Here is a 23,021-nt window from a genome sequence, read left to right on the forward strand (position 1 = left end):
AATTGTCAGACATCAAAGAGCTAAAAACCATATCAGTGGGTGCTCACCTTCCTGACACAACCACTGAAGACAAACATGTGCATAAGCAAATTGTGGTTAGGAAAGCTAATGGTACCCGGATATTAAAAGACATAGCATCTAGGGTCTTAAAAGCTTGAAGATAAACAAGTGGCCATCTAGCTGAGAAGCATCAAAACCCACATGGAAGAAGCAAACGAGCCTGTCTGACCACAAGGTGCAGAAGGGACCAGTTATCAGACAGCAAAGAGCTAAAAACCCTATCAGTGGGTGCCCACCTCCCTGATAAGATCAATGAAGCCAAATGTGTGCATAAGCAAATGTGGTGAAGAAAGCAGATGGTGTCCAGCTATCAAAAGATATAGCATCTGGGGTCTTAAGGGCTCAAAGATAAACAAGTGGCCATATAGCTCAGAAACAACAAAGCCCACATGGAAGAAACACACCAGCCTATGTGACCACGAGCTGTCGAAGGGATCAGGTATTAAGCATCAAGGAACATAAAATCATATCATTGAAAAGGTGTGTGAGTGTAGAGTGGAGACTCAAAGCCCAAAGGTAGCCAACCAGACATCCCTTGCTGAGGGGCTGTGGGGAGGAGATGAACCAGGCAGGGTGCGGGATAGCAATGATGAAACATATAACTTTCCTCTAGTTCTTAAATACTTCCTCCCCCCCCCACTATCATGATCCCAATACTATCTTGCAAATCTGGCTAGACCAGAGGATGTACATTGGTACAGATAGCAACTGGAAACACACGGAATCCAGGACAGATGACTCCTCCAGAACCAGTGATGAGAGCGGCGATGCCTGGAGGGTGGAGAGAATGTGGGGTAGAAAGGGGGAATTCATTACAGGAATCTACACATAGCCTCATCCCTGGGGGAGAGACAGCAGAGAAGAGGACAGGGGGAGACGTCAGACAGTGTAATATATGACAAAACAATAATAATATATGAATGATGAAGGGTTCATGAGGTGGGGGAGTGGGGAGGGAGGGAGAAAATGAGCAGCAGATACTAAGGGCTCAAGTAGAAGGCCAATGTTTTGAGAATGATGATGGCAACAAATGTACACATGTTTTTGACACAATGGATGTATGTATGGATTGTGATAAGAATTGTATGAACCCCCAATAAAATGATTTTTAAAAAAAGAATTACAGTTTTGAAAATTCATAGGGGCACTTCTACCCTGACCTAAGAGTTGTTATGAGTCGGCATTGACTCGATGGCAGTGAGTTTGGGTTTTGCTTTTTCTTCAGAATGATTCGTTGGGTTTGGGTCTGTTTATGTGGCACTGTGGTGCAGCAGCAGTGTTGGATGGACTGTAAGGTTGTGTGGAGGCAGGTGACTGTTGAGTGATATAGGAGAAGATTGATTGGAACCAGCAAACAAAAACTGGAAGGAAGAAAAACAAGAGCGAAAAGGAGTGGGGACCTCTCTGCCCTCGTCGGTGGGCGATGGAGACGGTGGGCGATGGAGACGGTGGGCGATGGAGACGGTGGCGCCGTAGTGTCTGGTGCGAGACTTGCCAGGGCGGCGGCCATTGAGGCCGTCCTGAATGATCTGGTGTCTAAGGACGACCTGCTGAAATTTGAAAAGAAATTTAAATCTGAGGAGGCAGCAGGGTCAGTGCCCAAGGGCACCCAGTTCGAGTACGCCTGGTGCCTGGTTCGAAGCAAGTATAACGATGACATCCGGAAAGGCATTGAACTGCTTGAGGAGCTGCTGCCCAAAGGAAGCAAGGAGGAGCAGCGGGATTACGTCTTCTAGCTGGTTGTGGGGAACTACCGGCTCAAGGAATATGAAAAGGTCCTAAGGTACGTGCGTGGGCTGCTGCAGACGGAGCCCCAGAACAACCAGGCCAAGGAACTGGAGCAACTCATTGACAAGGCCATGAAGAAAGATGGACTGGTGGGCATGGCCATCGTTGGCGGCATGGCCTTGGGTGTGGCAGGACTAGCTGGCCTCATCGGACTGGCTGTATCCAAGTCCAAATCCTGAGCGCACCCGCACAGCTTCTGCCCAGGGCACGCCGCCTGACCTGCACTCACGGGAGTTGAAGCAGCCTACCAAGGGGCAGGCTTGGCAAGGACGCTCAAAGCCGGGCCCCTCCTAGCTGTCCCTTCTCTGCTCTCCTTGGTCTACTATGATCTTCAGTCTCCTCGCCCCTCAGACCTGTCTCCTGGCCCCAGATCATGTGCTTTGGGATGTGTGTAAATAAAATTGGTCTTTGGCTTGGGGAAAAAAAAAAGAAAAGGAGTGGGGAAAGGGGTCATAAAAAGACGAAAAATGTATCTAAATAATTTTAAGTGCATTAAAAAAGGGGGGGGGGAATATCAATAGGTATAATAAAACATATTTCAAGAAGAAAAAGAAATTTTGAAAAAAGAACAAGAGATGGTAGGTAGGGTAATAGAAAAGGGTAAGCAACAACAGCAAAAATCGATATATTTTATATCCTAGTTGAGTCACTAAAAGGTCATAGGCAGTATTCTCACACGTGCTCACGTGTGCAAATGCTAATATAAAAAAGAAATAAAGACTTGTTTTATCACACTGAATTTTTGTTTTCTTTAAACTAGGAGACCAGAAGAGGAAGATGAAAAGAAACTTCTGTCTGGGGATATTCCGGGGCCCCTCCAGGGCAGGTAGGTGACAATAAGGATAAATAAGTGTCTTTGGTTTGGTAGTAAATATTTTTTCAAGCAAGGTTTTTACCATCTTGATTTATCATTTTAGTTTTTATGAGCACAAAGCAAATTTAAGAAAGTTAAGAGCAGTAGAAAGTGCTGTGATGGTGTAGTAGGTTACAAATTGTGTTGTTAACTACAAGGTTAGCAGCTCAAACATACAGCTGCTCTCCAGGCAGGAAAAAAATGAGGCTTTCTGCCCTGGAAACTCACTGGGACCGTTCTACTCAGTTCTGTAGCATCGCTGATCAGAATTGTCTGAGTGGCAGTGAGTGTTTGCGGTGTAACCTTCAGAAATGGAAACACCACGGGCTTGTTGGTGGTAATGCTGAGCCTTTCTCAACTTCCTTAAGGAATTTAATGCAACATTTGAATTTTTTGGTCATTCCTGGATTATGATACTTAAAACTCTTGAAATATGTTGCCCACAGAGGTTGTACACTGGTACATATGAGGGCTGGAGGCAAAGGGAATCCAGGGTGGATGATACCTTCAGGACCAAGGGTGTGAGGGACGATGCTGGGAGAGTGGAGGGCGAGTGGGTTGGAAAGGGGGAACTGATTACAAGGACCCACATGTGACCTCCTTCCTGGGAGAGGGACGGCAGGGAAGGGGGGGAAGGGAGACTCCGGATAGGGCAAGATATGACAAAATAACGATGTATAAATTACCAAGGGCACATGAGGGAGGGGGAAGCGGGGAGGGAGGGGAAAAAAAAAAGAGGACCTGATGCAAAGGGCTTAAGTGGAGAGCAAATGCTTTGAGAATGATTGGGGCAGGGAATGTATGGATGTGCTTTATACAATTGATGTATGTATATGTATGGATTGTGATAAGAGTTGTATGAGTCCCTAATGAAATGTAAAAAAGAAAAGAAAATGATTAGGGCAAAAAAAAATATGCTGCCCACTTGGTAGCATGAGTTTAATTGTGAAGGATATTTTAATTGTATAAGATTTATCATTTTATAATATAGGATATAAAAGCAACTGTCTCCTTTTATTATTTCATTTGGCTGAGTCACTTAGCTTTTGGCAACTAAAGCAAAACGGATAAGTCTCTGTGCTTTGAGCCAGCAGGGAAAAGACCAGAAAAAGAAGAAAAACTCTGATTAAAAATTTTACAGGGTGTTAATAGTCAATCTGTAATTAGAGTGTCAAACCATCAAAAACCAAATTCATTATCATTGAGTCAATGCTGACACACAGTGACCCTAAAGTACAGGGTAAAACTGTACCCTGCGTTTCTGAGACTGCAACTTTATGAGATTAGAAAGTCTAATCTTTCTCTCACTGAGAGGCTGGTGGTTTGGACTGCTAACCTTTCAGGTTATAGCCCAATAACACATAACTAATATCCCTCAAATTAGGGTTTGTTTGTTTGTTTGTTTGTTTACCAGGAAGCTTTGTATAGGGAAATAGTACAACTCCCTTAAGTTGCCCTTTGACCACAGTATAAATACGTACAAAGTGGGGAAGGAAATGTATAAAGGAAACATCATTGCATGCCAACAACTGTCAATACACCCAGGTAGTAATACTTTAAAATATTGCAATATGAATGATGTTGACTTCAAGCCTGGTGAGTTGGAATTGATTTGATATCAATGGGTTTAGGTATGAAATGCTTTCTCTATTTCAAAACAGGAGCTAAATTCATGAAGTCTTCTCATTGTAGGTCGACTGCTGAAAGGAAGTGAAATCAAGTGTGTTGGTTTCACAGAATTTTCTGTGAAAAAAGATAGCTCTAAGCACATCTTCAATACTCAGAACAGCACTATATTTAGGCCACTGGCCAGTAGTGCTCACATTTTATAATATGAAGAGCCAACATTTATTGAGATGACTAGTGTACCAAGCACACTGACTGCATTCTCACAATAATTCTATAATATGAAGGCTTAATGACTTTAACTAGCTTGTTCAAAGTCACCCAGCTTGGTCCACTTAGCTTGTTCTAATCTCTATACAGTGCCTCAAGAACAAGAGTCCCTCTCACTTGTAGGTCAGGACCTTGGGAAAAACAGGCTTTTATGGATTATTTGGACTGTGCTTATTTGAAAGAGAGAACTTTACATGAGTCATAGTTAAATTCAAGAAAGGATATGTTCACATTGCATGTTACGGGCTGCTTTGCTTTGTTACTACTTTAGCTATTCATATTTTTCTCATACATTTTAGCTTTGTCTAATGGGTGTTTACTAACATATCTTGGGTTGAAGTAAATCTATTTACACTCCAAGCAGATTGCAAGTTTCCCAGTTGGGGGATGGAAAGGTAGAAATGGTACATGTATGTTTAAGGCTGTTAATCTTCTCAGACAAGACTGCCATGTAGAGGAAAACTAGATCATAAGAATCGCATTATGTTAGGCCAAGTTGTCTAGAAAAATAAATCCAGTGACACTCATCTATGTACAAGAAAACTCTATGTTAAGAAAGTATCCTAGCCCAGGTCAACTCAAGTCCGTAAGTCTGATGCTAGTTCGTAAGTCCCTCCCTCTTCAGACTCATGTAGATAATACCAAAAGGTGAGTCGGAAAGCCAAGAGATCACAGGTTGGTGGGTGCAGAGTCATGTGGATCCAAGGTCACGGGGAACATGGCAGGGCACTGGCAGCTCAGCTCTCAGGGTTCGGAGACCAATATGGTCCCTGTGACCTACATGAGCTCACACCTCAGAGATATTTCCATAGCCCTATACTTTTTTTTCCAACTTTTATTATTTGAGCTCTACACTCTTTTATAAAAGTCTACACCCCCATGGAAGTATCATCAAGTTGCCACTTGATTGACAGGTTTAACCTCACCTTTAGTCATGCCACAGCATTACAGTATTCTTTCTTTAGCATGTGATACATAAGCTATGAAAAAGTTACCATTTCATCATGTTAAGAGCATAATTCAATGGCATTCATTGTGCAACCATCACCACTTCATTTCCAAAACTTTCGTTACCCAAGTAGCAACTCTGTATTCATTAATACAGTAACACCTTATTTCTTTGGTTGTAGGTTAGGCATTGGGCTGCTTACTAGGTCTGTGGTTCAAATCCCCCAATTACTACAGAGTATAATGATGAAGCTTTTTGTTCCCATAAAGAATTACAACCGCAGAAACTATATGGAGGCACTATAAATCTGAATTGACTTGATAGCAATTGAATTTGAACCTTGGAGCTCTGGTGGCGTAGTGATTACACTTTGAACTGCTAACCACAAAGTCGGCAGTTCAAAACTACCAGCCACTCTAAGGGAGAAAGACAGGGCTTTGTACACCACAATGAGTTAACAGTCTTCAGCCTGACTATCAGGCTGGATACTTGCCAGTTGACCACCCTCTGGAGGAGACCTGAATTTGTTTTGGGTGCAAATGTCTCCTACTGGTTCCATGACAGAAATTTCTTCCCTGGCATTTTGAATGTTGCTGGGGGTCTTTCCCTTTTTACACATTATTTGTATTTATACTATTATGATTTTATCCTTACCACCTAAGTGCGATTTGTTGTTTTCTGTTGGGTCTCCCAGCTGTGAAGTTCAGGAGCAGTGGCTACATAATGAGAACCACTGGTACACGGGGACAGGAGTCACTGGTGGGTGAAAGGACGGAAAGTAAACAATGAAGGCGGGAGGGGTGGGGGCGGGCACTAGAACAGACTGTGAGTACACAGCTTATTTTGAAAGCCATTCAACAGTGAGGAGGGCAATGCTCTAAAATTGATGTGATTATGATTGTACAGTTCTTGATATGATTGAGTGATGGAACCATTGAACTGTAGGATACATAAGTTATGTGCCAATAAAACTGATGGGAAAGAAACAAAACAATAGTTAACAGTCTTGGTAATTCACAGAGGCAGTTCTGGCTTTTTTTTTTAGCCTCTCATCTACTTTATCTTTATGAATTTGCCTGTTCTGGGTGGGATTATACAATATATGTCCTTTTTGCCTGCCTTGAGGAGCCCTGGTGGTGTCGTGGTTATGCATTGAGCTGCTATCTGAATGGCCACAGTTCAAAACCACCAGAAGCGCTGAGGGAGAACGACTGGGCTTTCGACTCCTGTAAGCAGTCTCAGAAACCCACAAGGGGTCACTGTACACACATCAGCACTGACTTCATGAAAGTTCAGTTTGGGTTATGTCTGCCTTGGTCACTCAGCACGGTGACTTTAGGGTCTCTTGGTGTCGTAGCATGTATCAGAGCTGCATTCCTCATTATGTAGAACCCTGTTGTGTGGTAAGGACACGTTTTGTTTATCCGTGTGCCTATCTATGGAAACTTGGGCGGTTGTGTATAATGGAGTATTGCTGCTGCTTCTCTGGTCTTCCAGCACCGGTCAAGGGCCCGTACTCCTGTGGCGCACTTATTAAGTGGTTGCTGCATTCTCCTAAGATTAGTAGTGCTAAAGCAATGAGATTTGACGAACCAAACTTATGTAGGTAGATGATTCATTTCTCACAGGCAAAGTTCCTTTTAGAATTCAGTTCATAATTTCAGAATTATTTTTTAAATATCTGTACCATACCTCAAAACATATTCCTTCTTCTGTTGTTACTTCAATTACAAAAAAGTAAGGACTTTATCAAACCTAGTTTGGGAGAGTGATGTGTGTGCTCTTTCTGTCAATCCATCAACTCTTTATTTTGCAGTGGACAAGATATGGTGAGCATCCTGCAGTTAGTTCAGAATCTGATGCATGGAGATGAAGATGAGTCACCCCAGAGTTGCCGGTAATGAGAGTGGTTGCAGCTGCTCTTTGAAAGTTTCTGATTTTAATTCCAGTGGTGATTACATTCTTATAAGTTGCTCAAATAATACATGTATCATTAAGAGTTACATATTTCATACCATATATAATCTTGTGACTTTTACATAATCCACATTGTAACATGTTTTATACAGTATTTCTTCTATTTTAATCTATATGAGGAGGTTTAAAAAAATTCATGGAAAAATGGAATTAAAAGATAATGGGATTGTTCCCACAATCCCTTCTGTTTTTTAAATGTGTATGTTCTGTCATACTAAAACGAATAGAATCTGTCCTTTTGTAGTATTGTTTCTGAGAGTTGGGAAAAGTACCAAAAATTAATTGCTGCATTTTCCTGCTTCTTTTATGATTGCTAAGGATGCCTGCTGTTGCCTTGATGGGGTGGGAGCCCTAGTTCTTGGCAGATCTCCATTGATGTGGAGCATCTTTGTATTTAGTTTCATTTTCTCTAAATCAGTTTTTCAAGGTGAAGGTAAAAATTCTTTAAAGTAAGCAGCACATACCCTGGCTCAAAATTTAAAAGAAAAAAAAAGGAGTGTTGGAAGGTGATTTTCTTTCTTATTTCTGCCTCACTATCTCTAGTTCTCTTCCTTGGGGGCCCACATTATCACCTGTTTCTTGCGTATCCTTCTAGAGACAGTTTATGAATCTATATATATGAGGGGGTACTCCCCAAAAAGCAGAACTTTGTTTTACAAATTTAAAATGCTTTTACAAAACCTTATCACCTTCAAAGTACTCTCCATTACACTTAATACATTTGTCAAATCTGTAATTCCATTCTTGGAAACATTTTCCAAACTCATCTGTTTGGATGACTGACAGCACCTCCCTCATTTTTTCCTTCATCTCTTCTATGTCATCAAATAGCTGTCCTTTCATATCCCTCTGAATTCTCAGAAACAGAAAGAAGTTACACTGAGTAAGGTTCTTGGGGCAAGAGAGACATGCTGTTTTGCCCCCAAAAATCAGGCGCACAGAGTTAGCTATGTTATCGCATGCATTGTCATGATGGCGAAAGCAACCCACCTTGGTCACAAATTAGGCCTTTTTATACACACTGTTAAGCTTCTCCTAACAGGTTTTTCAGAACCTCGAAATAGAAAGCTTGATTAGCAGCCTGACCTGGTGGAACGAACTCCAAATGCACTATCCCCCTCATACCACATTTGTTTTTTTGGGGGTACCCCTCATATATATTTTAGTATAAAAGCTCAACTGACTACCATCTAGTCAATTTTGACTCATAATGACCCTAGGTACAACACTTTCTGAGGTTGTAAATCCTTATGGGAGTGGACATCTTTCTTCCTCAGAGCATTTGGTAGGTTTGAACCTACAACCTTATGTTTAGTAGTCCAGTACTTACCCAACAGTGTCACTGGGCCTACAAGCAAAAATGTGTGCCCCACTGCTGTACTTTGTGTTCTACACCTTGCTTTCTTCACTTAAGTCTTTGGGTTCATTGCTTCTCAGCACACAGGAGCTTTCTGCGTTTCACTGCTGTTCAGTTTTACTCTGAATGAGTAAACCATATTTTATTTAACTGGTTTTCTGCTAAGGTTTTGCTGTTACAGGTATTGCTGCAACCAATAACTTTGTCTGTATGTCATTTCTAGAGAAGCTAGAAGGTCTAGAATTAGGCTTGCTGGGTCATTGTCATATGGGTAAATATGCCACATTTTCTCCTTGAAGGTTGTTAATCCATTTTGTGTTCATTTTTGTACATGAAGAGAGTAAAGGTTCTTGTTTTATTCTTTTGCATTGGAGAGCCAATTTTTCTAATGCCATTTGTTGAAGAGGCTGCCTTTTCCTTTTTGATAGTTTTTGATCCTTTCTCAAAGATCTGTAGCTAGGTGCATTTAGTTCTGGGTTTTCTATTTGGTATCATTGGTTTATGTATCTATCATCGTGTAAGGCTGATTGGTACCAGGCTGTTTTGACTACTGTAACTTTATAGTAAGTTTTTAGGTCAGGTAGTTCAAGGCCTCAAACCTGATTCTTCTTTTTAAGAAGTTCTTTACTTGTCTTGGGTCTCTTTCCTCTCCATGTGAAGTTGATAAACAGTTTTTCCATTCTTTAAAGAATGAATTTGGGATTTGGATTGGCATGGCCTTGTAGATATAGATTGCTTTAGATAGTATTGACATTTTCATAACATTAAATCCACCTATCCACTTACATGGGACGTTTTTCCATTTATGTAGGTCTTTTTTGGTTTAATGTTTGTAATAATGGTCTACAATTGTCTCTTCCAGTGGGGTTGGGTGGGGGGAGCTTCTGACAGCTGCAAAGGAACGGAACTCCCTCCTGCCCTTGCTCTTGCTGGTATTGATGTATATGAAGGCCTGTTGGAATAAAATGCTTAAAAGTTAAAAAAAAATCTGTCATAATGTTCTATAATTTTCTTTGTACAGGTTTTTTGTTTCTTTGGTTAGATTTATTCTGAAGCATACCTTTTGTGTGGTAATTGGGAATGGTATTTCAGAACCTTCTTCACTGGTGTGCAAAAATCCACTTGATTTCTGCGTGTTAATCTTGTATCCTGCTGCTTGTCCAAATCCCTTGATTGTTTGCAATAGTCTTTTGATATCTCTATATAAAGTATCACACCATCTTCAAATAATGAGAAGCTCACTTCTTTCCCACGATTCCTATTCTCTTGGTTTCTTTTTGTTGTCTGATGTTCTGGCTAAGACCCCAGAAGAGTGTTGGATACGAGTGGGAATGGGCATCTGGTCCCCATTTTCCGGGAAATGTTTCTAAGGCTGATGTTTGGTGTTGGTGTTTCATATATAGCCTTTATTATGTTGAGGAATTCCCCTTTTCTTCCTATTTTGTTGAGCATTTTTATCAAATGGGTGTTCGATATCATCAAATGCCTTTTCTGCATCTGTTTGGTATGATTATGTGATTCTTGTTCTTTGCCTTGTTTATATGGTAGATCACAACGATTATTTTCTAATGTGTACCATCCTTGCATCCTTGGGGTGACTCTCACTTGGTCATAGTGAATTTTTTTTGACATATTGTTGACATATTGCCGGATTTTATTGTGGATTTGGATCTATATTCATGAGGGATATTGGTTTGTAGTGTTCTTTGTGGAGTCTTTGCCTGCTTTTGGTATTAGGGTTATGCTGGCTGCATGGAATGAGCTTGGGAGTTGTTGGCCTTTTCTATATTCTGGAAGAGTTTGTATAGTTGGCTACAGGTCTTCTCTGAATACTTGTAGAATTTCCCTGTGAACCATTTGGGCCTGGGCTTTTCTTGGTTGAAGTTTTTTGATGACCATCTCTATTTCCAACTCCCCCAACCCCCTTAGGGTCTGTTAAGTTCTGTCTGGGTAGATTGGGTGGATGATGTATCTCTAGGTATTTGTCCATTTCTTCTAGATTATCAAACTTGTTGGAATACAGTTTTTCATAATAGCGTGTTATTATTATTTTTACCTCATTCAGGTCTGTTGTGATGTCACCCTTTTCATATTTTAGGTATTTGCATATTTTCTTTCTTTCCTTTTAACTTTGCTATTAGTCTATTTTGCTACTGGTCCTTTCAAAGAACCAACTTCTTGTTGATTTTGTTCCACATAATTCATTTATTTATGCTCTGATCCTTATTATTTCTTTTCTTCTGTTTTTGGAGCATTTGTGTTGTTGCTCTTGTTACAACTGTTGAACATGTTAAGTTGTTAATTTGGACTCCTCCTTTTTCTTTTCTTTCTTTCTTTTTTTTTAGGATTTCTCTTTTTTCATGTGTGCATAGATTACAATAAATTGACCTCTCATAATTGCTTTTGCTTTGGCCCCAAGTTTATGGTATGTTGTGTTATTCTCATTTGTTTCAAGAAATTTAAAAAATTCATCCTTTATTTGATTTAATGGCCAGTCATGTTAAGTAGTATGTTTTTCAATGTCTGTGTTACTTCTGTTGATTTCCAGTTTTATGGCATTGAGATCTGAGAAAATAGATGGTAGAATCTCAGGTTTTTACAATTTTTTGAGGCTTGTTTTGTGGCCTCTGCAGTGGTCTATTCTTGAGAATGTTCCATTGACCTTGAAGAATGTATACTTTGTTTTTGTAAGTTCCTTGATTGTGTTGTTTACCTCTTTTGTGTCTTATTAAGTTTTTTCCCCGGTGATCTATCTTTCTTTGAGAGTGACATCTTGAAATCTATGTGTGGATCCCCCCCCCCCCTTCAAACAAATCAAAACAAAACAAAATGGAAAACTCCACTGGGCGGAGCTTTCGTAGTACACAAGTAACTTGCTCTGAGTTAGTGTCCCCTGTGGCATTTCCTGGGAAGGTTCTCTCTGGTCACAGTGAATTGAATTTTTTCATAAAAGCAGTTTCGTCTGAACCTAGTTTTTTGTCCTGGCTGTGAAATTTTGTTTCCTGCTTGGGAACATAGCAGAAAATGTCGAGATGTTGAACACAGTTTACAAGGACACAGAAAATGTTGAGATGTTGAACACAGCTGTAGGAAAAACAAGTGCAGGAGTGGTTTTCTCAATTCAAAAAAGGTGAAATGTCAATTGATGACAAACATCCTGAATGGATAAAAATGTCCTCAAATGTTCACTGGTATTCGAAGACTGCCGATGAACCATTGAAGAGACGGGGAAGTTTTCTGGACTGTCTTGGAGCTCAGTTCAGCGAATTTTAATGGAACAGTCATTGCGAAATTTGTGCCTCTGGTTCTGACTGATCAGGAAAAATAGTGTCGAGTGGGAGTGAAAGCATGCTGTGCTTTGAAAAAACAGCTCTAAGCAATCCAGACATTGTTTCCAAGGTCTTTACTGGTGATAGACGTGGTGCTATTTTTATGACCCTGAAAACAAACATCAATCAATCCAGAGGAACCTTGCCTCAAAAGAACTAGTCACATGAAATCAAAGATCAAGAGATGCTTATTTGTATTTTGATGTGAGGGGATCATGCATTTGGAGTTCATTCCATCAGGTCAGATACTTAATCAAGCTTTCTATTTAGAGTTTCTGAAAAGATTATTGAACAGTGTGTGACAAAAGAGAGCTGATTTGTAGCAGATGGAGGACTGGTTTTGTCACTGTTACAATGCACCTGCTAACGCAGCCATCTCAGTGCACCCATTTTTGGCAAAACAACAAAGCAACATGCCTCTCTTAGCCATGCAGTTTACTCGCTGCTCTGTGTGACTTTTTTTTTGTTTATATGAATACAGAGGAACATGAAAGGACAGCTATTGATAACATAGAAGAGGTGAGGGAAAAAAAATGAGGGAGGTGCTGTCAGCAGTTGAGTTTGAAAAATGTTTCCAAGAATGGAATTGCAGATTTGGCAAATGTATTAAGTGTAATGGAGAGTAGTTTGAAGGTTGCTTTCTAAAAAATTTAAATACATAGCTATAGAAAATAAAATTCCATTTTGGGTGGGTATCCCCTTGAATTATTATTGTCCAGCTGTCTATATCTCTCTTCAATTTGTGTGAGAATTTGCTTAATGTATTTTGAGAGTCTTTCTTTGGGTGCATATATGTTTATTATGTTCATGTCTTTGGGGCTATTGTTCCTTTAATCACTATGCAGTCTCCGTTCTTGTCTCTCATTATGTTGTTTACCTTGAAGTCTAATTTTTCAGAGATTAATATTGCCACACCTGCCTTTTTGTTGTTTGTTGCCATTTGCTTGGTATGCTTTTGTTCAGAATTTGACTTTTTTGTCTTGTGTGTTCTTTGTTCTGAGTGATATTTCTTGTAAGCAGCATATTGATGGGTCTTATGTTCTTATATATTCTACTACTCTGTTTCTCTTCCCTGATGAATTTAGTCCCTTAATGTTCAGTGAGATTATTGATATTTGTAGGTTTGTTATTGTCATTTTGGTATGTATGTGTGTGAATGTATGGTGTGATTAGTTTTTTGGTCTTCTTTTATTTTTGTGTTGTTTGAGATATTGCTTTGAGTATGTTTGTTTTTGTGAAGAATTGTCTTGTATATTGGTCTTCAATTTGTATACTCCTGCTGTTGCTATCTTGCCCATAGTACTCCAGCTAATATTTTTTTGTAGTGATGTCTTATTTGTTTTTTTTAAATTTCCTTTCTCCTTGTTTGGTAATACTTTTATTTCTCCCTCATATTTGAGTGATAATTTTGCTGGGTACAGATATTTTTCCTTCCAGAGTTTATATTTGTTGCTCCATTATCTTTTTGCATGTGTAGTTTCTGCTGAAAATCTGAGCGTATTCTCATTGTTGCCCCTTTGTATGTGACTGTTCTTTTATTCCTGATTACTGGGATTTTTTTTCTTGTATTTGGTGTTAGAGAGTTTTTCTACAATATGTTGGGGAGTTTTCCTTTTGGAATATTTCCTAAATGGGGTTCCCTGAGCTTCCTGAATAGTTATCTTTTCATTTTTTATGCATTGAGGAAGTTTTTCTTCCAGGAGTTCTTGGTCTATTCTCTCCAAATTGTTTGTTTGTTTGTTTGTTTCTTCCTCTTCTATGAATCCCTATAATTGTTCCTCTTGATGGTGTCCCACAAGAGGGGTGTATGGAGGAATGTAAGGAGAAATGATAGACACTTCAGATCAAGTATCTGGGGGATAGAGACAGAATAAGGGATAGGGGAGAGATCAAAGAATGAGAAGGAAAGTATTACAGCAAGAATGAAAAAGATCTCCGTAGGGCTAATTGGTGGATTATAAAAATATAAAATTTTTTCCTTAATTTGCAAGGACAAAGGAATGGGTAATAATGATTGGAAAAGAATTGTAAGAGTATTATGAACTTTTGTTTTTAATACAAAGAGAAGGAAACAGGATTGAAGAGAGGAAAAATAATAAAGAAACACCTTTTTTAATTAAAAAATTTTAACAAGGAAAAGAAGAACTATTAATATTAGTTTGAGCTGATGTGGGTGAGAGAAAGGTGTGTTTCCTGCAGAAAGGTGGGGAGCCTAGATGGACTCAGAACTGTGTTGGAAATAAAAGAGCAAGGATCAGTTGCATAGTTATAAACATTGTGGATGAGTAATCCTGCCTGGTTGAGTGCTGGTATATGTTTATGCTCTGCAGTGGCCTGGAGATGAGGGGATTGACGGTTATGACAGTCATGAGGAAGTTGTTTTTATTTAGAAAGATAACCCAAGTTTATTATTTTTATTCATATTTTATGTATTTTGTTTTTTTTTCCTTATTTCTTTTTTTAAATAAATCATTTTATTGGGGCTCATACAACTCTTATCACAATTCATACACACATCAATTGAGTAAAGCACCCTTATATATTCGTTGCCCTCATCCTCAAAATTCGCCTATGAGGAAGTTTCTTAGAGTGAGTCAGTGGGTGTGAATGGGGTGGGGCTCACACCTTCCAAGAGGCACAAGACTGAGAAGGAACAGGGAGTGGGTAGAAGGGTTATGCAGTTTTGATTGGGATGACAGTGAGGAAGGAGGGGAGGATGAGTGGTCCCAGGGAGCAGGCTATAGCTCTGTATCCCCTGAGGTGATCTAGGGTGGACTAAATGAAATTTTAGCTGAGAGATGAGGGATTGCTAATTTGATGGTTCTAGAACATGGTGAAGAAAAATATATTTTTTAAGAAATCCAACAGATGGAAAAGAGTATTAATTAAGGTGAAATTGTAAAAATAGTATAAGACTTGAGACAAGCCAGTCAGGGTGCAGTGTAGCAACGATGAAACATACAACTTTCCTCTAGTTCTTAAATGCTTCCTCCCCCCAACTATCATAATTCCAATTCTACCTTACAAATCCAACTAGACCAGAGGGTGTATCCAGGTACAGATAAGAGCTGGAAACACAGGGAATCCAGGACAGATAAACCCTTAAGGACCAGTGGTGAGAGTAGCAATACCGGGAAGGTGGAGGAAAGGAGGGGTAGAAAGGGGGAACCAATTACAAGGATCTACATATAACCCCCTGCAGAAGATGGACAACAGAAAAGTGGGTGAAGGGAGACATCAGACAGTATAAGACTTGACAAAATAATAATAATTTATAAATTATTAGGGGTTCTTAAGGGAGGGAGGGGAAAAATGAGCTGATACCAAGGGTTCAAGTAGAAAGCAAATGTTTTGAGAATGATGAGGGCAATAAATGTACAAATGTGCTTGACACGTTGTATGTATGTATGGATTGTGATAAGAGTTGTACGAAATCCCAATAAAATGATTTTAAAAAGAAATAGTATAAATAAAAGAAGGGGAGAGAAAAAGAAAGAAAAACAAAAAGAGCTGGGCCTCTAAACTCTGTCCAGGGAGAGATCAGGATTGCGATCTGCCCTTTCGGGTATTTAAAATGGCAGAGCGAGGATGGGCTTTAGGCTAGGGGTTTGGGACAAATAGCTGAGAGTTAAGAGACAAGAATTCTTATAGAGTGGGGCTAATTGTAACTGACTGTCTTAAAGGAATCGAGGCTAGGTGGCTGGGGGTACAGACGGGGAAATGTCGCTCTTTTCGGATGATGATGGTCTCCAAGAAAGGATGGGGAAGAGGAGCCAGGTATCTGATACCTTCCCAGGAGGCCAAGTGGGGAAGGGAAGCCAGAGCCTTCTTAGAGGGCAGGTTATTGTTCTTGAAGGCCTGGGATGGTCTAATTAGGGTATTGTCCCGGGAAGTTTCAAGGGAGAGGGATGGTAGGGTTGCAGGGGAGTTTACTGGCCAGGACCCTTGTTGGCATGTATGCCTGGTGTTTTCTTGTGCAAGGGCACCCACCCATCCACCAAGGGCTAAGTTAGGTGCATCGGCAGTCTGGAAGCCAGGTGTGTGGAGTACATACCAGGTAGGAAGTTAAGCCTCTCATGTCTACTGTGAGATCAGCAGTTGGCCCAGCAGTGGAGAATGACAAGGCTTCTTCCCTTTCCGCTTAGCCCCTGCCACTTCCACCATCCCTGGACGTCAGAGCTTGGGTCACTTATATATGGAGTTGATCTCCAGACTGCTTGCATTCCACTCTTCACTGGTGGTTTTCTCCTGGTTCTTGGAAAGGGTCTCACTTTCTGTGTGATCAGTCAGCCATCTTGACCTGGAAGTCTGTGTGGAGGTTGTTTATCCTCCAACCAATGGTATTTAGGAGTCCCCTTTTTACTTACACCTGTCCTACAGTGGTGTTAGCAGGCTAAGTTTTTAATTTGCAGATGCAAGGTGAAGCATGTTTTTGTAATTTTTAATACTCATTTTATTTCCTTTGCTATTAACTATCTTTGGCCCTCTATCCTACTCAGTTTTTTTGACTTTTCTTTTAATGTTTGCAGTTATTTTTTAGAAGGGAAATCAAGCCATGGATTTTAATTATATAAAATAATATTTTCTCTTTGAATATGATGTATTGTGACAAATAGCTATTAGTACAGAGAATTAATCTTTATCCAATGATTTTTCTAGACTACCAATAATCTTATATGCATCATATTTTTCTCACTTTGCCTGAGTTTTTGCTTCTGGACTATAAAGTCGTGAAGTGTTGTGACTCTCCAGTTTATTTCCTAGTAAATATAATTTGATTCTAATATATTTTTTAATTTAATGAATTTTTATTAACAGGATCCAGAATATTGGAGAACAAGGTCACATGGCTTTGTTGGGGCATAGTCTGGGAGCCTATATTTCTACTCTGGACAAAGAGAAACTGAGAAAACTTACAACTAGGATACTTTCGGATACTACCTTATGGCTATGCAGAATTTTCAGGTAAAAATATGAGCCAGGTGTAGGCGATGTGAGAATATATTTTTCTGGGGCCATGCTACTTGGGCTCAAACCTGGCATTCCCTCTTTAAAGGATTGTTTAACCTCTCCATACCTCTGTGTCCACATCTATTAATGGAGGAAATTGTTGTGATGATTAAATGATTTAATAAATGTAAGGAGCTGAGAACATAAGTGCATTGTAATGTAAACAGTTACTTATTTTTAGAGTTTCCCATTGGTACATCATGCTTGGTAAAGTAGAAAACAAAAAACTATTGCCATTGAGCTGATTTGGATTTATAGCAACCTTGTAGGAAAGGATGGCATTTCCCCAGAGGGTTTCTAACACTGAAATTACTCTAAAAGCAGTTTGCCACATCTCTCTCCCACAGACCAGCTGGTGAATTTGAACTGCTAAACTTTCGGTTTATAGCTGAGTGCTTTACTGTATATCACTAGGGCTCTTGGGTATAGAAGAAGGTCAGTAAAAGAGAGAGACCTTCAATGAGCTGAATTGACACAGTGGACTCAAATAGCAACAATGAGAATAGCATAGGACCAGACAATGCTTTGTTCTGCCGTGCATCAGGTCACTCTACATTGGATCCAACTCTATGGCACCTAACAACAGCAATTGATAGATATTTCCAAAAGCTGAATAATAGTTTCAATTCAAATGTTTTAAAAATCAAGCTATTAACTTACATGCTAGTAGAAAAGAAGCTCTGTCATAAAGAAGAGAATGTGCTATGAAATTGAATTTTGTTTTTGTTGCTATAATGTTGACATTATAACTAAAGAATTACAGCAGATTAAGGGATTCATAAGAAGGCCTGCGTTGTCCATTGTTGGCCACTATAATCCGTTTCAAACAAGTGAGAATGCCTCATGTTTCTGTTCTCTTTGCTAACTCAGGTGGGAAGTTCTAGTTTGAGAAAAGAACTGCTTTCAATTTTGTAAGATTTGGATACAAACTCTGGATTAACAAGAAATGAGAACATACTTATATTCATATACTCATACTTACAGGTATGAAAATGGCTGTGCTTATTTCCATGAAGAAGAAAGAGAGGGACTTACAAAGATCTGTAGGCTTGCCATTCATTCTCGTTATGAAGACTTTGTAGTGGATGGATTCAATGTGTTATATAACAAAAAACCTGTTATATATCTTAGTGCTGCTGCTAGACCTGGCCTGGGCCAATACCTTTGTAATCAGGTAATGTGGTATAAAGTGACCATTTTCAAAGACCATGAATGTTTTATTCTCCTCTGAAACCTCTTCCAGGGTGTAGCCCATTTCTCTAGCTGCTGTGGGTGTGAGAGTCGCGTGTTAAAGGAGAAAAGCAGGTGACAGAACAGTGTGAAGGGACTTCAAAAAGTTTCTGGAAAAATTCCATTTTTTAAATTCCATTTTCCCCAAAACTTTTTGAAACTCCCTCCTAAATAGCATCATATTCTTGTTTTAATTTTTTATTCTATTTTATTTTTTAATATTTGTGGGAGCAGATAGCCTCATCTTTTTCTCATAGAGTTGTAGATGAATTTGAACCTTTAGTCTTACCTGGCAGCACCAATACGTCCTTATATTCATGTTTTAAACATTATGCTTATGTATATGTCTTCTATACCCTGCAAGATGTATATCTATGTCTCTAGAGACATATTTACACCTAAGGAACATTTGGACAGTTTTTTTTTTTTTTCATTTGGACAGTTATATACTAAATATTTCCATTAGTGGATTGGTGACTTGTGGTAAAGGAACATTTTAATTTTTATATTGGTTGATTTTGTTTGTTTTACCAGGATACCATTTCCTAATTATAGAAAATTTCCTTCAGAAAAACTGACTAAATTTCTCATTTAATTCTTTGCCATAAATGCTACCACTTCTTAGTTATATAGAATAATATGCTGCAACTTAAAAAAATCCTAAAATTATAAAGTACTCAAGCAGTTGGATGGTAAAAATGAAGATTTTTAAAATTGACTTAATAATAGCCATTTCCATTCATAACATTGATTTCACTGTTCGAGAATTAGCTCCTAGTCTATATTACTGCTTTTCAGGGATGGGTGAACCCAAAATAAGATACAGTTCTTTCAGTAATTTTCAAACTCACTATCATCAAATAAATTTTGACTCATAGACAGGCAGAACTGCCTCTGGGTTTCCAAGACTGGAACGCTTTATGGGAGCCTCATTTTTCTCCCTTAGAGAACTGGTGGTTTCAAACTACTAACCTTGTGGTTAGTAACCAAGTGCATAATCCTCTACACCATCAGTGTTCCCTTTCAGTTCCTGTAGTTTGTATTATTTACCAGTAGTGATTGGAAGAAGAATCCTAAACTATCTAAAAAATGTTCAGATCTCAGTAGCTTTTTTGCTGGGCAAGGTCTTTATGTTCCAAAAAAAAAAACAGTTACTTGACTAATTTAAAAATAATTATATTGTCTATATTCCCTTATAAATCATCTCAGCTTTCGAGAATTCATCTATTTAATGATGCTTTCTTGATGGTCTTTAGCATCTATTTATAACATTAAGAGCTCCTAACGAGAGATTTTTTAAAAAATCATATTGGGGGCTCTTGCAGCTCTTACAACAAGCCATCCATCCATTGTGTCAAGCACATTTGTACATATGTTGCCATCATCCTTTTCAAAACATTTTCTTAAGAGAGACATTTTTAAAAGGACAATTATGACTCATCTCAGGACCACAGTCTTTGGGATGGGGGCGGGGAGAGGGGGGGCTAGGGAATGGCAGGAAAGCTCTGTACTGAAGAATGACACATTTCTCCTTGCAGCTTGGCTTGCCCTTCCCCTGCTTATGCCGTGTGCCCTGTAACACTATGTTTGGATCCCAGCATCAGATGGTGAGTTAGCCTTTGAGTTACATTTTAAACACGGTCTTCCTTGAACTGAAATTCTCTCATTGGGAAATAGATGCTTCCGGGTTTAAAGTCTATAAAGGCTGCCTGACATATTGGGGCACCTGGCTTTTAGGGAACCTTTTATTCACTATGCCCCTTATTTTACATAAAACATGGCTGTCAAATTAAACACCTATTTTTCTCCTAAGGTCCATACTTCTATATGATTGTTACTGGCGCCTGTACTTGTACATTAGATTAGCAGACTTTGAAACTGAGGTTCTTCATTAAAATTTTGATGTTAAATTCTAGTGAGATTTAGTCATGTGAGTTTATAGCGGTAGATACTGCATTTCTATTTTATTTTCTGATTCAGGTGGCTTGATGAGTAATATTATTGATACATTCTTGGTGGTCTTAGGAAATGAGAGTGGTGGAACCTTTTCTGTGTTTAGAGAACTTTTAGTTTCGTATATGCAGTGTTTGGGGTTTTATTATATACAGTTTTTAACTTTAATCTAGTTTAACTGATTTTTCTAACTAGTCTTAAAGAGAGTGTTTGATTTCCTCATCTATGTTTGAGAAAACACAAAAATAGTCGAGCACAGGGATTGATTTGCAGGATTGACTTTGAGAGGTATCTGCTGCTTTGGGAAGGCATCGTTTTCTTGTTGCAGTAGCGTTTGTGCTGTTTGCTTCATGCTTTTTTGTGGTTTTTCTTTTGATCCCAGGATGTCGCATTCCTGGAGAAACTAGTTAAAGATGATAGAGAACGAGGACGACTGCCCCTGTTGCTCGTTGCTAATGCTGGTAGGTATGACATGACACACCCAAATCTTCCACTTTAGGTATTTTATGAATTTCATTGTAGCCTGAAAAAAAATCTGTGTTTTAAATTTTAACTGCCTGTGGTTATAATCCCATTTAGGAATAGAGTATCTTTATTATGTTGAGATAGGATTAATATAGGGTGTGTCCTTTTTAAAATCATTTTATTCGGGACTCGTACAACTCATCACAATTATACGGTGTGTCTTAAGTCAGTCTCATATGATATAAAAGAGATTAAGTAAGCAATCCAGAGAAACAGAGATGGGGAAGTTCTTTCAGTTAAAAAAGTGAAGTGGGAATACACGTGGATTAGGCCCCTGGTGAGTCCCCTCTGACCAGGATGTGAATAGTCTTTATATCATGCAGAGTGTTTTGGAGAGTAGATTGTTACAGGTTAAAATTTAGGTTAAAATTTGATACCTTATCATTTAATATCCCTATTTACCCATTTTTAATTTGTTATAGTTTTAAATATTTTCTACTTCCTTTTTCAATTGAGATTTTTTTTCCGTTTTACTTCATTATTGTTGTTTTTTGTGTTCTTTTGCTTTTTGTATATTTTTCTGTATATAAAATCCAGGATAGGTAAATCTATCAAGATTAATAACTTCTTGGGTGTGACTGGAGAAGTTGGGCCTGATGGGGAGCTAATGAGTATAAGAACGAAGAAAATATTCTGAAATTGATTGTGTTGATGATTGTACAAATCTTAACATGACTGAACTATTAAATTGTATGATACATGAATTATTAAGTCATACCTAAATATCCACAGTGTAGACTGCAGGTTAATACTTGGTACTCCACTTAGTGTTACTGTATTCGATATTACACTTGAGGTCCTAGGTCTTGCAATAATCAAACTAATAATACCAATATAATAAAACAATATGCAGATTGGAAAGGAAAGTAAAGCTGTCTTTTTTGCAGTTAAAAATAGCTTGCCTCTTTGCATGGATAGTGCATAAATAGAAATAATTAGTAAATTAAAGTGGGCACAATTTGTGGCCAGTATAAAAAATAATTTTTAACAGCATCAAGAGACATGAAAAAAAACTTAGAGAAGTTTCAACGTGTAGATCTATCTATATGTTCTGTTCTCTTTGATTTACACTGCATAAAAATAGCACTTTGGCATCCTGGAGGGGCTCAAATCATGTTCTTTTTAAATGTTTTCTGAGTTTCAGGAGCAAAAAGAAGTCTGAAAGGGCAAGATTAGGGCTGTAAGGCAGATGGAGTAAGGTTTTCCAACAAAGTTCCCATAGAACAGCCCTTGCTACCTTGGAAGACTGAGTGGGTGGATTGTCATGATAGAAAAAAATTCATTGGCACACATTTCTTGCCTTTTTTTTTTTAACCAATACAATTTTTAATGTTCTTGAAGGTTCTTAGTAAGGTCCTGTGTCCTTCGAAAAATAATTTATCGAACTTTCCCTTTTGGAATCCCAAAAATCGTCACCATAAATTTCATAGGTGCCCTGGTGACATATTAGGTAAGTATTAGACTATTAACCAAAGAGTCAGTAGTTCAAACCTACCAGCTGCTCTACAGGAGAAATAGGAGGCTCCCCGACCCTGAAAAGATTTATAGAACGTTTGAAACCTTATATAAGGATGCCATGAGTCAGAATCATCTTGATGGTAGTGGGTTTGGTTTTTGATATAATCATCTGAGCTGACCTCTCTGCCTAGAATTGAACTGACCTTGCAGATGTCCCTAGAAGTCACTGTTTGAAAAACATGTTTTGTATGGAATAAATAAGTCCATGTATGAACTGGAACCCAAGTAACAGTGCTTTTCAACTTACCCTCATGTACATTGCAATTTCTATACACGAAAACCTCACAATGTGGCTGAGAGAAATTCAAGAGGACTCAAATAAATGGAAAGATACATACCTGGATTGGATAACTCAGCATTGTCGAGCAGATTCTCCCTAGTTTCAACTCACTCCTTGTCAAAATGTCAGCAGGCTTTTAAATATATCTATTGATAGGTTGATGGATACAGAGGATCATAGAAGGCCCAAATTAATCTTGAAACAAAATTGGGATATTTACACTACCTTACTATAAAGTTACAAATAAGCATGACAGTGTGAAGCCAATAAAAATAATAGAAATTAGAAAAACCATA

The 23,021-nt window shown here is 38.7% G+C and overlaps 1 protein-coding gene and 1 pseudogene across 1 annotated transcript in view; both read left to right on the plus strand.

Moving 5' to 3' along the window:
- PDXDC1 (pyridoxal dependent decarboxylase domain containing 1) overlaps positions 1–23,021 on the plus strand; it is a 78,375-nt gene that overhangs the window by 23,622 nt on the left and 31,732 nt on the right. Inside the window, exons 3-8 of the mRNA XM_075564263.1 lie at positions 2,609–2,674; positions 7,363–7,443; positions 17,028–17,174; positions 18,204–18,393; positions 19,988–20,056; positions 20,785–20,863. Of these exons, the coding sequence (XP_075420378.1) occupies positions 2,609–2,674; positions 7,363–7,443; positions 17,028–17,174; positions 18,204–18,393; positions 19,988–20,056; positions 20,785–20,863 (632 nt within the window). The remainder of the gene's footprint in view (positions 1–2,608; positions 2,675–7,362; positions 7,444–17,027; positions 17,175–18,203; positions 18,394–19,987; positions 20,057–20,784; positions 20,864–23,021) is intronic.
- Positions 1,500–2,029, plus strand: LOC142422244 (mitochondrial fission 1 protein pseudogene; annotated as a pseudogene).

This window comes from Tenrec ecaudatus, chromosome 12 (genome assembly GCF_050624435.1).
Source record: "Tenrec ecaudatus isolate mTenEca1 chromosome 12, mTenEca1.hap1, whole genome shotgun sequence".
NCBI lineage: Eukaryota > Metazoa > Chordata > Mammalia > Afrosoricida > Tenrecidae > Tenrec > Tenrec ecaudatus.